This window comes from Amphiura filiformis, chromosome 18 (genome assembly GCF_039555335.1).
Source record: "Amphiura filiformis chromosome 18, Afil_fr2py, whole genome shotgun sequence".
NCBI classification, from domain to species: domain Eukaryota; kingdom Metazoa; phylum Echinodermata; class Ophiuroidea; order Amphilepidida; family Amphiuridae; genus Amphiura; species Amphiura filiformis.
In genome coordinates this window covers 37,571,733-37,588,357 of record NC_092645.1, presented here as the reverse complement: position 1 = coordinate 37,588,357, position 16,625 = coordinate 37,571,733, and the positions used below count along the sequence as shown (strand labels likewise).

Here is a 16,625-nt window from a genome sequence, read left to right as displayed (position 1 = left end):
TTGTTCTTCAGAAAAAGGCTGAATTTCAACGTATTTTTACAGAAAAGAAATGGAATTTTTATTCGTTCGGATTTGCGACTCTCCTCCGTACTCCCATTGGCTACGTGATTTAGCTTGTAAGTTGAAAGCGCTGAATTTCATTGCTTTCTGGATGTCGTTTATCACGCGTCATCTCGGAACATACTTGCGCGTTGTAAGCGTAGTGCATAATGCGCGACGCAGCACTTTTGTAATTTATAAATAAGTTTCGCTTACTTGAGAGAGAGTACGAGAAGTCTTTTAAATAAAACTAATTCTTCTAGTTATCAAAATTAAAGTTTCACCTTATAAGTGCAAAGTATGAATAATGATATGCATTTTTGTTTTTACTATCTTCTAACAAATGTTATCGTACTGGATACTGGGCATTTGTTCACTTATTCATGAATTGATTATTTTGACAACATGCTGGGTTTAAGCCAGAGATAAAATATCACACTTTTGAGGTACGAGTACCATGGACAATAACGTCATAATCAATAGTTTCATATCGTCACTGGGCAGGAAAAACCTTATATGTACTTTTGGCCCTTGAACATGGATAAAGCCTTTTATGTGTAGACTTTATATTGTAGAAGTTGCTCCATCCATGTTCAAAGGCCAAAAGTACATGCAGGAAACACCTCATATTTAATGGATAAAGCATAAAGAATATAAAATGGATAAAGCGTTGTAGGTGTAGACTTCATATTGAATGGTTTGCTTCATCCATGTTCAAGGGCAAAAAGTACATTATGAGGTTTTGCCCGACCAGTAACGATATCTGATATGTCAGTCGTGATCATTTAGTAACAGCTCCATTTTGAACATCGACATCAAACGATTAAATAGCATCCACACATTTGAGAAGATTGTTGGTAACTCAACTGTAATCACCATGAATTCCAGATACCTCTTGGTACTGTGTCTCCTACTGGGAATTACAATGTTTGATTCGTCTGTAAGCGTTAACCCACTGCTTCGAGCAAAACGAGAATTAGTACGAGTTAAACGATGCGCATGGTATGGTGGTAGATGTGAGTTCAGGTTTTTTTTATATACATTTGAATACATGAATTCAAAACCCACCCAAGTCCATGGGAAGTGATTTTGAGAAAACAACCTGTGTATCATTTTAATTCCTTCAGTTAGATGTACCTGGTCAATATGGTAAGTTTTACGTGCAAATGAGTGGATTAAACTGTATAAGTTATGACGACTAGCATTTCAGGGACTTTGTGAGGGTTCATTTTAAATTCTGGACTTGGGTGGTTTTTTTAATCATATACAAAAGACAACAATGTTGGAATGAGGTTACCACTAGTAAGATAATACAAAATAAAGCACACATATATGTATAATGTTGATAGGCATACTGCCATGTAATATAAACCACACACTTTTCTTGATTAAACCCATTTTTTTTTTTTCAAAAGTCACTCTCCAGCAATACATACTGGATTTCAATCAATGTGTTACAAGACTCAAATCCTGGTCATGCGTGGTTCTTTCATACATGTTATTTTTCACATGCTCAATAGACACAGAGGATGAATTTGAGTTGTTCTTTCATACATATGACAGGCCTATGAATAGCAACAATTTCCCATGCTTAAGTCAATTTGGCCAAAGTATGGACTTAGGTGGGTTTTGTATTCATATAGTTCAATTTTCAAGTTCAATTTTATTAAATACAATCAGGCCTTTGGCCCATAGTATTACAAAATATTTTGCATTATAGAGCATCACAAATACACAAACAACACCACAAATTATTTTAAATAATTATATAACTTGTATATATTCATTTGTATGTTTTTAGGTGTAAGTGGGTACGTGTATGTATTTAGGTATGTGGCCAGTGTGATTTAGCCAAAAATCTAGCAAGCACCCAGACATACGTACATGGTTTATAAATCCGTTTACTGATCTGTGATTGAGCATACGTATTAATCTTAGCAACTATTTTATTGGTAGTTCACAGCTGCATCTTGCGAATGGTAGTGACCTTTGGCTGGCAAAAATGGCATTGATCATTTAATAGCGAGTGTGAAGAAGAATTCAAATATCACAGATATACTTTTGTAGGTCCTTGAGTTATGTTGTAAAGAGGGCTAAAACAACAACACTTTTGTAAAACGTACACAACTCATTAACAATAATAAATCAAGCAAGTCTTAAAAATATATGATTTGTAGAATGAACTTTTGCAAAACATCAAAGTCTTATATTTATATTGATTTAGATAATGAAAATCGATATTTTGGATGCTTCGACCAACAATACTGCGTCTACCCTAAAGTCATTGTTTTATGATTTCCAATGAGTTAAAAGTGCAAAACAACACCTCGCATGCCCACCTAGCTCATCAAAATGGTCATCTATTTCTAAAGTTCGATATCATTAATTTAAAATAAGGTTTGCTGTCTCTAATTTCAAATAAGGTTTGCTATATCTAATTTCAAATCAGGTTCGCCATCTCTAATTTCAAATAAGGTTCGCTATCTCTAATTTAAAACAAAAGATTTCTTGATTTTTTTTCTATTTTATTTAAGATAAGAACCTTAATTAGACAGTGAACCTGATTTAAAATTAGTGATAACGTACTTTATTAAAAATTAGTTTTTAATTAGAGATATTGAACCTTAAAACCAAGGAATCTTCATCATTCATTTTCATCATCATTTATTCATTCGTCATCATCATTTCGTCATATATTTCCATATCAAATATATGCCCACATCAAAATCAGACAAAATACATCAAAATCAGTAAATCAACTTAATTCCTTCAAATAACTTCAAGTTCAAGACTGGAAGGCCAAAGAGGCCGGTAAAAGCCTTCCATATAGGAGTAAAAACAAACAAAAAATACTTTTAAAAAGACAGATAAAACAACTACGGAACAAAACAAAGGACGGGGCTCAAATAAATTTATAAACTATAGTTTAAGTTTTGGATAAAGTGCTCAAAAGAAACAAATCAAACGTAATTTGAAATTAGCGTTTGCTTTAATTGATTACGGACATTTATAATTGATTTAGACTGCTTAAGTTGATTTTCTAGAGAATTCTTAAGATAGGGACCACTAGTACAAACCTTATTGCTAATTACATCGGTCGCATCACCTACTGTTCATTACGAGATTTTTGACTGTTTTGGTGCTCTTCAAATCTACCAAATTACAGACCTTTATAATTATAATTATTAATGAGATATAAAATATTGCTTTTGGTCTATTTGCTGTTGTGGGTTTTTTTGTGTGTGTTTCACGTAAAACGACGTAAGCTAATTTTACCCGTTCATCACATACAGACATATTAATACACTCTAATGACGGCCTATTAATTTTTTTGAATAGAAAGTCTATTCATTTTATTTTGAATAGAAACTCGTCAATTTGAATAGATCCCTTATCATTTTTAAATCGAATCATACCGTTTGATGCGATTTAGTATCAACATCGCAGAAAACTTTGAATCGACACACTCATCAAAATGACGTCAACGATAATGAGGGATTTCATTGGTCAAAAGTACGCACGCTGCTGTATCCGGGGTCTTTTGCTTCTTGGTCGGCCGCCATTACACATTTTACAAATTTAATGATATAGTCTTAAAGTGTATGTAGCTGGGAGGAAAAGCCGACGATCAATTGAAAATGTTGACCTTTCATATTGAAGACATTGATTTTTTTCCCCAAAAGACCTAATTTGTTTTGGTGTTTTGGAAAAAAAATCCATATCGTCAATACGAAAGGTCATAATTTTCAATTGATCGTCGGCAATTCATTCCCCCTACATACACTTCAAATATAAATCATCAGATTTATTAAGTTCACTTCGAGTACTGTTAAATATCAAAAATATAAATTTTTAATGATTTGCCATCAAATGTGTATTACATTGCAAATTTCAAAAAATCAAAATTATTTGATATCAGAAGGACATTCTTCGTATTCAGAATGCAATTCGATATGTCTGATGTGCTCTAATGTCCCACAATAAATACTGTCCAAACGTTCATACCCCAGCCCTTAAGGGTTAAATGTCAACATTTGGATTATACTCCACTTGCAAGAACATTTAAAAAAGAATAGTTTGGCATATCTCATATGGCTTATCAACTTGGTCAAAAGATCAAAAGCCATTGAGCCCTGTTCACCTATTTCGTGACGTTACCTATGTATAAACATCCATTTATTTTTGCCAAAGGAACAATTTGAGACCAGCTGGATTAAAATTAGAGCATTCTTCAACTGTAGACGCCTGTGGACCCAAAAAATTTGACATTTGACCTTTTCGTCTATAACTGTATGTCGGATACACATAAAACTATACTTTTACTGAACCCTAATGATGAGAGAAAAATACTGGTATGGCTTCCAAATTTTAAAAGATTTTACCGACTTTAAAATTTCACCCCTGCATAAACGGACATTTTTATTGTGTTATTAAATATGATTATGAATGAATGGGTTCTGTTGCAATTAGTGGTGAGTTGACCACTTATCTTTCTTATTTTGACTAGCCTATAATCATACCATGTTAGGATGGCGCCTTGCTATGGTCTTATTTCCAAAAAGGATAGACGGTGAACAAAATGTCACTTGGTACCCCCGCGAATTGACCCCACAGGTGTCAAACGTGAAATCACCTACCTCTAGCCAAGGGGGCATCGATGGCCTGGCCAACGATTCCATGCGTATTATGGCCTAGGGTGATTGAGTCATGACCACACGTAGTATCCTTGCATTGCAGTGGTTTTCCTTGCAAATTTATGTAAGATTTTTGGATGTTTGGACCGTATCTTCTTTAGTGCCCTGGCGACTTTATGCTCTCGAATTTTACTTTATATGTCAATTTAGCCAAAATGAAACTTCCAAGTCTGTTCTTTATAAATACCCTGTCGAGGAAAATATGGGGACTTAGAATAAGGGACCGTTTTTTAGGTATACCCTTTTCTGTTTTAGCGAACACTATTGGATTTACGCGCAGCTTACCTGGTGCCAGATATGTTGTCGGTCGCATCGCGTAGCGACAAAAACCATGACATAACTGCGCATGGGACACATAGTGACACATAACTGCGCATAACTTAGATACACGTACGCCAAGGTGGGGACCGTGGGCCATGCAGTTGTGTCGTTTTTATCGTTCAGTCAGGGAAATGCACTCAGTTGGGAGAAAATGAGGGTTTGACAATTATTGTCGGCGAATAGAGGCGAATTCTCGAGCCCCCGCCCACCCCACGCACTTTTGAAAACCTATGGATACTGATTTGTAACAGCTGTGTTACTTTTTAAAGCTCTTTACATTGCGTGCGTTTCTTTAAATGACAATTTGCGACAGCAATGTCAAACGACCGACGATATTAAAGATTCGTGTTTGTCAAGATGGCGGACAGCAATTGATATATCAATAATGTGAGAAGGATCAATCAGGGGCTGGATGTAGCCCTAGGTGATAACCGATTCAACAACCCTTATGGCAAAATACTAGTACGTCGTCACTGGGCGGGAAAATCCTCAAATGTACTGTTTGCCCACAGTCGATGCGAAGAGATGAGGTCCGACCGAGTCTCCTACACAGGTTACGCTCCCTGTGGAGGGAGCGGAACCAAACTGGCTGATGTGGAGACTAAGTCAGTTTGCGTCGGTCTGATACTCGTCTATCCTCGTCTTTGACCATGCGCAGATCTGGCTGGTCAGGAAGATATTTAATATCTCGAATTTATAATATGCCTACCAGTTCCATCGTATAACCGATTTGCTAGAGAATATTTGTTACCATGTTTAATAAATTCGTATTTATCGTATAATAAAATGTGGCCAAATGTATTATGTGTACATAGTTTGTTGATCACAAGAATAATATCTTCTTCGGACTTGGCTACTAAGCATGTCGGGAAGGATATGGCCGTATGCTGACCTGGTTCAATATGTTTTGGCCAGATGAGGTCCGATTGCCTACGTCACTGTGTGCGATCATGTGTGACAGGCAATTCCCGATATCATAATAAATTCCCTAACTGGGATGATCTTTGACCTTTCAGACAACTGATACACAACAGTATTTTTTTATTAATTTTCACATTGTAATTCTTTTGTTGCTGCTGTGTTTGTTATTATGTATGCATTATATTATCCATTATTTTATTCGTTATTCAGGTAATATTCGAGGTGGTATTGCTGGAACTGGGGTAGGTATACTGGATGATAACGTAATCAAAATAAAATAGAAAAAAAATCAAACTATTGAATAACTGAGTGGAAGAAGGGCCCAGCTCCATCAAAAGTCGTTTTGAGAAAAGAAAAAACTTAATAATATTTGGAAAAGTTTCATAAACAGAATGTTTTCATCTTCAGGGGACCTTTAATACATGAACATATAGTATAATATACATTCAAAATTATATATGATGTTTCCATGGCAACGGTACAGGTCTTAATACGAGCTTCCACTAATATACTGCAAGTGCCAGTTCCGTAAGCAGATGCGTTATAAATAGCTGCAGAAATTTGGTAATTATCCATTAAAAGTAGATTTCATAGATAAACACAATTCCTCTATAATCCAATATTTGTGGAAGAAGAGCCCAACTCCATGGAAACCATGATTAGCTGTACGTGGAAGACTACTTTAGAGAGTGGACTTTGGCTCATCTTTCACATACAAGGAAGAACAGGCTGCTGGCAATAAAATGCTGCAATCCCGCGCGAAATGTTTGGGACATTTTGTTTATTTTACGTATCCCCCGCTCCCCTTATTCAATGTTGAATGCTGAAAAACAGTAAGAAGTGGTTGCGCTCAATGTCTGCTCCAACATTGTTTCTAGGGGAGGAGAGGGAGAGTAAGCAAGTACATAACATGAGCTATGAAACGTATTATATATTTTCAGCCTCATGTTCAATTCACAGGAAATTGATCTATAAAAACATCATCTGTCCCAACGATTTTCGCACAAGATTGTGGGTGTAACTCATAAAATCGCAATTGTACCACTTTACTATAGGGCTGTACATGGAAATAAATGATAGCATCGAGTTTATCAAGAGTATCTTTTATGAAATCAAAAGAATGCATTGATTACACAACAATACAAAATTGTTTTTACTGTTTACTGGTATTTTCTCATGACACAATTATAACGATTCCCTTTTGCCACATACGACAGATTAAAGATAAATCAATTATAATTATGTATCCAGCCTACTATGGGCCATTGAGGAGAAAGTTGAAGAGGCCGCTTACAGGTTCGAATTTCAACCAGCCTAATCATAACGCTAGCGTCTGAAATAGAACATTTTTTGAACTGTCTATGAAAACCGGAACACCCCCCCTTCCCGACCCTACTAAGTGTAAATAGGGAAATTCCCTATTACCGCCTCATCATCAGATAAAAATGTTTTCTCTTTTTTAACCATTACATTACAGGACCCCCCGCCCAAGGATGATAGCACATCAGGTAAATAATTATTTTTGTACAACCAGTAAATGATATGCAGCGAAGCACGTGGCTCTATGCAAAACTGCTGTGTTACAATAAGTTGAAATCATACTGCGCGGTGAACGATTGGTATTTGACCAATAATGTACCTCGCTTTTCCCGTAATTCTATCTCGTAGGGGTATCCCGTAGTTCAATCTCAATAGCTCCTATTGTTGCACGTCGGACAACAAGACTGTATTTAAAATAGCGTTTCGCTGTCTGTATAGAATTGTACATTGCTAAACCACATACTAGCATTGAGATGATTTGATTGAACGCCACTTGGATTTATACCTGGTATCTATTCCTAAATTTCTATTTCTAAATATAATGAAAAAGAGTCACGTGTATATGGTGGTGTGTTTACTATTGATATTCAATGTATGATTACACAGCCGTGACGTTAGTCACGGCTGTGTCTTTTTTCTTACAGGTTCTTTCTTCTTTCTTTAGTCTAGCCGAGCGGCGGCTAGACTCCTGTTTCCCAGTAGTTTCTTTCTTCTTCTTCTTCTTCTTCTTTCTGTCAACATTTAACATAATTTGCTCTAGCTCCTTTATTATTTGACCGATTATGACCAAACTTGGGCACAAGCTCCACTATCCCAGCCTTTACATTTGACATGACCCATTTGGGGTCAAACGTCATGCATGAGTAATTTTGGCTAAAAATGTGATTTTTACCAAAAATGCTTCTTCTCCTACAGATTACATGGTACAGTAATGAGATTTATACATTGACCTTGGCTATAGCCGGGGCCTATGGGGTCCTCACAGATTTGGGGTCAAAGGTCATTAAGGGGTATTTCCGGCACATAACCAAATACCTTCAAAATGCTTCTTTTCCTACAGATTCTATGGTACAGAGATGCGACTGACACATATGCATTGACATTAGTTGGTGTCTATGGGGTCCTCACAGATTTTGAGTTCAAGGTCAAACAGGGGACAAAAATGGTTGATTACTGAAAATCACTTTAAAATTCAATATTTTCTGCATATTACGTGCTGTGACCATCAGAATAATGCCAAAAGGGCTCTAGCATTATGTTCATATACGATTGTAATCAGATTTGGCTTAAACATGGAGGAGGGGGTCTGTTTTGGGGTCAAAAAGGGTAAAATTCTAAAGTTTGTCCAATTTAAATGAAAATTAGTATATGTGATCTTGATATGATTCAAAATATATTGGAGGTCATTTCAAGGTCACCAGAGGTCAACGAAAGGTCAAAGGGGTCAAATTCTAATATTTGTCCAATTTAGATGAAAATTAGTATATGTGATCTTGATATGATTCAAAATATATTGGAGGTCATTTCAAGGTCACCAGAAGTCAACTAAAGGTCAAAAGGGGTCAAATTACAAAGTTTATTCAATTTGAATGAAAATTAGTATATGTTATGTGGATATGATGCAAAATGTGGTGAAGGTCATTTCAAGGTCATCAGATGTCATTTCAAGGTCACGGCTAGACTTCGCAGCCTTACTAAGGATGCAATATATCTAGTTCTTCTTTCTTTCTTCTTTCTTCTTTCTGCCGACCACTTCATTTGCTCTAGCACTTACATGCTTACACCGATTTTGACCTAACTTGGTCATAACCATCATTGACCATGCCCCTACATGTCATATGAAACTCGTGGGGTCAAAGGTCACGCAGGGGTCATAGGGGTCAAAAACGTGATTTCAACTCAAAATGCTTCTTCTCTCACAGATTACATAGGACGGTGACACCACTTGCACACATGAATTGTTATTATCCCGTGTCTATGGGGTCCTCACAGATTTGGGGTCAAAGGTCATTAAAGGGTCACTTCCGGTATAAAACGAAAAATCTTCAAAAATTTTTATTTGCTAAGAAAAACATAGGACAGTAACGGTATGTTCACACATAAATTGTAGTTACCCTGTGTATATGTGGTATTTTTTTTATTTAGGGTCAAAGGTCATTAAGGGGCCACTTCCGGTATAAAACTAAAATACCTTTAAAATGCTTCTTCTCCCACAAATTACGTAGGACAGTGATGCACACATGCATTGTTATTACCCAGTGTCTATGGGGTCCTCACAGATTTGGGGTCAAAGGTCATTAAGGGGTCACTTCCGGTATAAAACGAAAAACCTTCAAAATTTTTTATTTGCTAAAAAACATAGGACAGTAACGATATGTTCACACATGAATTGTGGTTACCCAATTCATATGTGGTATTTTTTATTTTGGGTCAAAGGTCATTGAGGGTTACTTCCGGTCTGAGACGAAAACCTTCAAAATGCCCCTTCTGCCACAAATAACATAGCAAAGTGGTGCCACGTGCACCCATACATTGACATTAGCCACTGTCTATGGGCGTTTTATATATTTTGGGGTCAAAGGTCATTAAGGGGTCACAACACGGCTGTGTTCGTGGTCTTAGACCACAGCTAAGTCTAGTTACATCTCTACCTGGTTAGAAATCCTGGAACATATCCCGTTGTTTTTGGTATCTGTAAAAACCTATTGTAAGACTTGCAGTTGAATATATATGTATTGGAAGGAAATGACAAGCTTCTTCTCTGTGCCTATTTATAACTCCCAGCCTGTGCCTTGGTCACAGAAACTGACAAAAATCCAATTTTGTAGCAAACAAACGAGTTCTTAAGCCGATGAGTGGCTACGACGCATGCGTAGTGTGGAAGAAACGTACCGATCTATCCAGGTGTCTATCGTATTTTTATCATATGGAAAGGTTTCTATACAAAAACGATTCTTTTATAAACCGAGAAATTTGCGAGGACACTATAGTATGTGTGCAAAAACCACTCAAGTCCATGGACATGGGTTTTTGGATTTCACATGCTCAATAGATGCATGTAGATGGTGGATTTGTGTTGTTCTTTTATACATATGATAGGCCTAAGTATAAGCAACAATTCCCCATGCTTAACTCAATTTGACCAAAGTATGGACTTGGGTGGGTTTTGTATTCATGTATTCAATTATTGTTCGCTATAGACAGGTATGTAGAACAGAGATGATTTTCATTTTGGACTTTACTAAGTCCAGATTTATTTTAAACTTGAAATTAAATTCACTTTGTGTAACAAGTATGATTTTGAATGTCCAATTTATTATCCATTCCAAAAGGAGCACCCCTTCCAAGGCTATATGATTAGGATTTGGACTAAGGTTAGGAATTGATATAGGAATATGGTTTGCCTGTTAAGGGTATGTTAGGGTTAAGGTTGGGATTAGGGTTAGGTTAGGGTTAGGATTAGGATTAGGGTTAGGATTAGGGTTAGGATTAGAATTACGGTTAGTGTTATGGCCCATGTTTAGGGTTTAGGGTTATAGGGTACCGTATGTAGGAGGGGTCTGCAATTACCTTGGATAAAATACAGTTGTTTGTGTGGGTGTGTGTACATCTGGACAGGTACATGTATGGCTATGTGAATATAGGCCTGTGATTCATATGAAGAATGTGCATGGTCTTTTTATAGTACAAGGACAAATTGGCCAATGCCAGAGGCTATATGCATACCAATGTGTGTACATCTACAAATGGAAAATTGTTGGTGGTTTGCTTTTCATTGCAAATTGCAGTCATTTTAAATTATCGCAGTTTTTTTAGTTGCAACTTCCTACGCACAAAATGGCGTTTAATTTACTCGCAACATTACGCGTCTGGTAAAGCCGTGAAATTGTGCCTATTTAGAGGATATCTCATCATTTGTATAATGTACATCATCACTATACTTGTCCATGTTATCAAAGATATGGCTATATGCAGCTGTGAATTTCCAGCCCCCCCCCTTATGGCCAGGGTACCAGGGGGAGGGGTGGCTGGGACTTATACCAGGGCTAAATTTCAAAAATGTTAAAACTCCCGGCCAAGTCCCGGACCGACGGGAAACAACACATGGCCGACCCTACAGGGACAAATTTTGTGTCAATGCCCGTCTGTTATAAACTGCCCGGCTATTTTTTCGGGTACTCTGCACTGCAGGCAGGGGTTGGAGTGGGTCAGAGACTCAGGGTTTCAATTGACAAGTGCATTATCAAGAGTCTTCATTTTCACGTGCATGAAATCTATAAGCTTAACTACTGAACATACGGGCCTATGCACCACCCCTACAATCATAATTACTCACATCACTAGTATCACAGGGTCAGGGTTTCAATTGACAAGTGCATTATCAACAGCCTTGCATTTTCACGTGCATGAAATCTATAAGCTTAAATACTGAACATACAGGCCTATGTAATAATTACTCACATCACTAGTATCACAGGGTCAGGGTTTCTATTGACAAGTGCATTATCAACAGCATTGCATTTTCACGTGCATGAAATCTATAAGCTTACGGAACATACAGGCCTATGTACCCCCCCCACACACACACCCCATCATAATTACTCACATCACTAGTATTACAGACATTCAAATTCCATCATGAAATCTATTCGGCTTTCACAGTACACCGATTTTCAAGTTCAAACGCTAGCTCTTCAAAGGTGCTGAATTCGACCATCGTGCATATCGCCAGATATCGCATGAGCAAATTAACATAAGGGCGCACATCACTGAAAATGATGCCAGTTTTTCTCTATAAAAATGCTAATTAAAATCATTTAAACAATTTTTGATATCTGCCATCTGTGATACACTTGTAGGATTTAATATTACTAATCATTACCAATCCAAATTTAGCCAAAATTATGCAAATTTCTGCTCATTTTAATGCTTACTTTTATTATCTATGTTTTTTTCTTAGAATAAAAATTAATTAAGATTTGTTCCAATTCTACCATGTTACAATACTGATAATTCAATAAAAAAACTTTTTAGACTGCAACAAGTCTGTCCTAAAACATTGTATTTATTTGGATAATGAATTGGAAATTCAAAATCATATTTGCTACACAAAGTAAAATTATTTGAAGTTTGAAATATATAGTGGATAAAATAAAGTCCAATATGAAAGAATTTAATGTTGTAGGTAAATAGCTAGTAACATTCTCCAAGAGATCCAAGTCGGTATTTTTTTGCCACACCCTAATGTACGGTTACCTATAAAATAATTGTTCCCTTTCCAGGACTCACTCAATGTCAGACTGACATTCAGGCAGCTCAAAGATTGCTAGATGCTTTCACCCCACAATGCAATGCAAATGGTGATTACGTGCCCAGACAATGCTACGGATTCACAGGCGAATGTTGGTGTGTCGATCAAAAAGGTGAAGAACTGCCAGGAACTAGAAAGGGTCACGGACAAGGAGATGTTGTATGCAGTGGTACGGGTAAGTACCGTATGATTGCATTGCAGGTGTCGGTGTGTGCATGTTTTTCCAGCAATTGAGGATGTTAGTATGAAAGCACACATGGAATTACGGATGGTCCTTGGTCAAACTTATGCAAGGCACTAGAAAAACCTTTTTGACAAAAAGTCTCGTTTTGGTTTAGCTCTACATGTAGGTGCAACCACGGCTTTGGTTAGTAGTAAGTCCTCGGTTGGGATGTACTAGTGCATATAAATGTGTCTATAATTGTGGGGTGTGTATGGGTGGTAAGATGTTTTGCATATCAGATGACAGATTTGACACATAAAATGTCACTTCAGAAATGTACAGTAGGGTGTGAGAAAAAAACACTCGACTTGGAACTATCTGGGAATTTTGGTTCAGATATTTTTCGGAAACCGCTCTACTTACAAACAACAGAGGGCGCTGCTGAATATATAATATGCAGCAGGTGTGCATTTATTAAAATGCTAAGTGTACACATTTTAATAAAGGAATCATGTTTGCGTAATATACACATTTTAACACCAAAATTACACATTTTAGGCTGTGAATATGTATTATTATTATTATTATTATTATTATTATTATTATTATTATTATTATTATTATTATTATTATTATTATTATTATTATCTTTAAAGATGAAAACGAACCTGAAGATAGTGACGAAACTGAAATAGATGATGACGGCGAAACGGAAGTCGATGATGGAGATGACGAAAGAAAAAACAAAAACAACAAAGATAAAAACAAAAACAAAAACATAAACAAAAACAAAAATACAAACAAAAATACAAACAAAAACAAAAACAAGAACAAAAACAAAAACAAAAACAAAAACAAAAACAAAAACAAAAACAAAAACAAAAACGATTAAAGTTTGGACTATGGCTTAACTCCACAGTACAGTCATTCTATTCAAACCATTTCAAAAAATGTAGTTTTATCTTATCTAATAGTTACTATGTGAACAAAAAATCTCGCATCTGATTTGCGGGCAGGCTAGGACAGCATCCTTCAGTATTCAACTGTAAATTCCAACTGAACTGCACTGAACAGATACCCGATTCCACAGAATAATATAGCAGATGAATTTCCACTGGAATTATCAAATATTATTTATTTACATGACTATTTACATGACCATTTACAACGCAGCCGTTATAAATATAGTACTATTATTCGTATTCACAGTATTTGAACATAGAAAGACAGGTGTTTTTACAAAAATCCCGGAATTTAAAAGTTGTACTTAAATGCAAGTTTCATCAGGTTATAAACTTAAAATTAGTTAAAATATAAACATCTACCAAAAAAAATAATTACCCCGCCCCCTTAATAAATGACCCTATTCTAAAACGGTTGTTCGTATACCGAATTTGGGATATACATTCGAAGTAGAATTTATTTCTGCGCATTAGGACATTCCATTCAGATAAACGTATCCCAATATTTGAAAGTTGCCGTAAAACCCTATTGCCTTGTATCAGTATTCATTGAAGAAAATCTGTTCAGCTCTGATTGGATTATCATTTCAGTTTCATGCTCTTGGAGTGGATCAAAACATGCGATAATCAATAATAGTTGAAGACCTGAGCGCAAGAAGACCGTAAATCCATACTTGGCATTTTGAGATATGATCGTTTAAACTTTTTAAAATAAGATAATTTGGAAACCAAAAAAGCCATAATACTGATACTTCTCAGGTACATGGGTATAGGCAAGAAGAATCATTTTGTATATCAACCAAGTAAATATCTGGACTTTTTTTTATTTTTGGACTTACGGGCTCAAAATGTATGATAAATTATATATTTTCGTAATCGTTGTGATGAGACGAGTAATTTGACATGTCTCTTGACGACATTGGACAATTTTTCATTTATGACCCCTCTTGACCCCTCACGCGAACCCTATGGGGAGGGGCCAAATGTCAAAAAAAATTGTCAACATTTTTGTCTTCATCCAATAACTTCAAAACCACATGTAACTCAATTTACGTCAATTGCTGCTGTGTCAGTTGGACAACTGCTTGGTTACTGACATGTGTTTAGAGTAGAGTATTAAAATGATCATGTATGTAATTTTGGTTCATTAGGATGGACAGGATTTATAAGTTTCTTTTTGAGCTCAGTTTATGTTATGTACTTGCAGGGCCTCCGTGGGAATCAGTGCTTTGTCATTTACAAATAAATAAATAAATATCTTACAAACAAAGTTAATCATATGTTCATTATTCTTTATTCCCTTTAAAGTATTGTAAAATGTATGGTGCATTCTCGTTTTCGCCTGCATTTTGTACGTGCATAATCTATAATAGCCGCCAGCTCCTATCTGGGTGACCAACAGTGACCGAGTTACATAACGTCAACGTAGCACTCGTCAACCCGCAACAGTGGCCAGCGTGACGAGTTAAGGCCACAACCCCCAACTAATATGGCAGCACAAAGTATGAAACGGCCCTCAGTCCCCAGCAGCTCTCAAGTCCCTGACCACGGGAACGGTTATGGTGAGGCGAGAGTAGATGGTGCTAAGAATCACTGGGAAAGGACAGGCGTCCTAAAGGAATTGACTATTTGCACATATAATGTGCGAACCCTCCTTGGCGAACCAAACCTTTATGAGTTGGAAAAAGAACTTGATCATTATCACATAGGATATCCTCGGCCTATGCGAAGTTAGACGGCGTGGGGAAAATTTTCTTGAACTCAAGAGTGGACACATGCTTTACTCAAGGGGTAAAGAAAATGTCAGCACTGGAGGAGTCGGCTTCCTAATACGAAAAGACTTGGCATCAAATGTTGTAAGCTACAAAAACCAGTCACACAGAGTAGCACAAGTCATCATCAAAATCATCTCCAAAAGACAAACCTTGAAAATCAAGCGTATTTGCCAATAACCAGCTACCCAGATGAAGATGCAGATCCAATCTATTAAGAAATTAACGAACTGCTCAACCAAGACAAAGAAAATCACACAATCATTATGGCAGACTTTAATGCTAAAGGAGGAAAGAAAACAAACACAAATATTGGAAAATATGGTGTGGGAGATCAAAACGAAAGGGGCGAAAGCCAGAATTTAAAAATCATGAATACCTTCTTCAAGAAAAAAGAATCTAGTAAGTAGACATGGCAAAGCCCAAATGGATTGTATCGAAATGAAATTGATTTCATCTTGACAAGTGAACCAAAAAATGTGATAGATGTCTCAGTTCTTAACCGCTTCAACACGGGAAATGACCACAGGCTAGTAAGAGCAAGGATCTCCATCAACTTGAAATTGGAAAGATACAAACTCGTGCAAAAAAGAAGGATGCAGGTCAATCTGGATAAGCTACAACAGAACAAAGAAGAATTCCAAATGAAGCTGCAAAACAAGTTTGATCTCCTGAAGGATGAAGCTGAAGACCTAGAAGTAAATGATGTCTGTGAGAGACTTACAAACACAATCCTAGATTGTGCTTTGGAGACAGCAGGGAAAAAAGACCCACAGAAGATAGACAAGATTTCAATGGAAACTTTTGAAATGGTGAAAAAGAGACGGGAAATGTAGAACACGATTGGAATTTAACATATCGAGTACACAGAGTTATGAAAAACCATAAGGAAGCGAATGACGAATGAAATCCGAGCACACAAGACAAAAATGATTCAGAAAACTCTTGAAGATAATAAAAGCTACAAGAAAACAAAGCAAGGACTTGCTACTGGAAAATCTCAAATAATAGCACTGAAGGGGGAAGACGAAAACATAATCTCAGACAGAGAACTGGTCATCAAGCGGGTAGAAGAGTTCTACCAAGATCTCTACTCCAGCAAAGTGCAAATAACTCCACCAA

At 36.5% G+C, this 16,625-nt stretch overlaps 1 protein-coding gene across 1 annotated transcript; it reads left to right on the top strand.

The window, feature by feature from the left end:
• Positions 1 to 695: 695 nt before the first annotated feature.
• On the top strand, positions 696 to 14,993 carry LOC140138659 (uncharacterized). The gene is made up of 5 exons (XM_072160398.1): positions 696 to 1,055; positions 6,186 to 6,217; positions 7,453 to 7,483; positions 12,578 to 12,781; positions 13,426 to 14,993. The coding sequence occupies exons 1-5, from the start codon at positions 917 to 919 to the stop codon at positions 13,659 to 13,661; spliced, it is 642 nt and encodes a 213-aa protein (XP_072016499.1). The 5' UTR covers positions 696 to 916; the 3' UTR covers positions 13,662 to 14,993.
• The last annotated feature ends 1,632 nt before the right edge of the window (positions 14,994 to 16,625 follow it).

Excerpts from the sequence above, each read along its gene's own strand:
- LOC140138659 (XM_072160398.1), top strand. The coding sequence starts at position 917 with ATGAATTCCAGATACCTCTTGGTACTGTGTCTCCTACTGGGAATTACA. Across the intron at positions 6,218-7,452 it reads GTGGTATTGCTGGAACTGGG|GACCCCCCGCCCAAGGATGA; the intron begins GTAGGTATACTG and ends ATTACATTACAG. Across the intron at positions 12,782-13,425 it reads TGTTGTATGCAGTGGTACGG|ATGAAAACGAACCTGAAGAT; the intron begins GTAAGTACCGTA and ends TTATCTTTAAAG.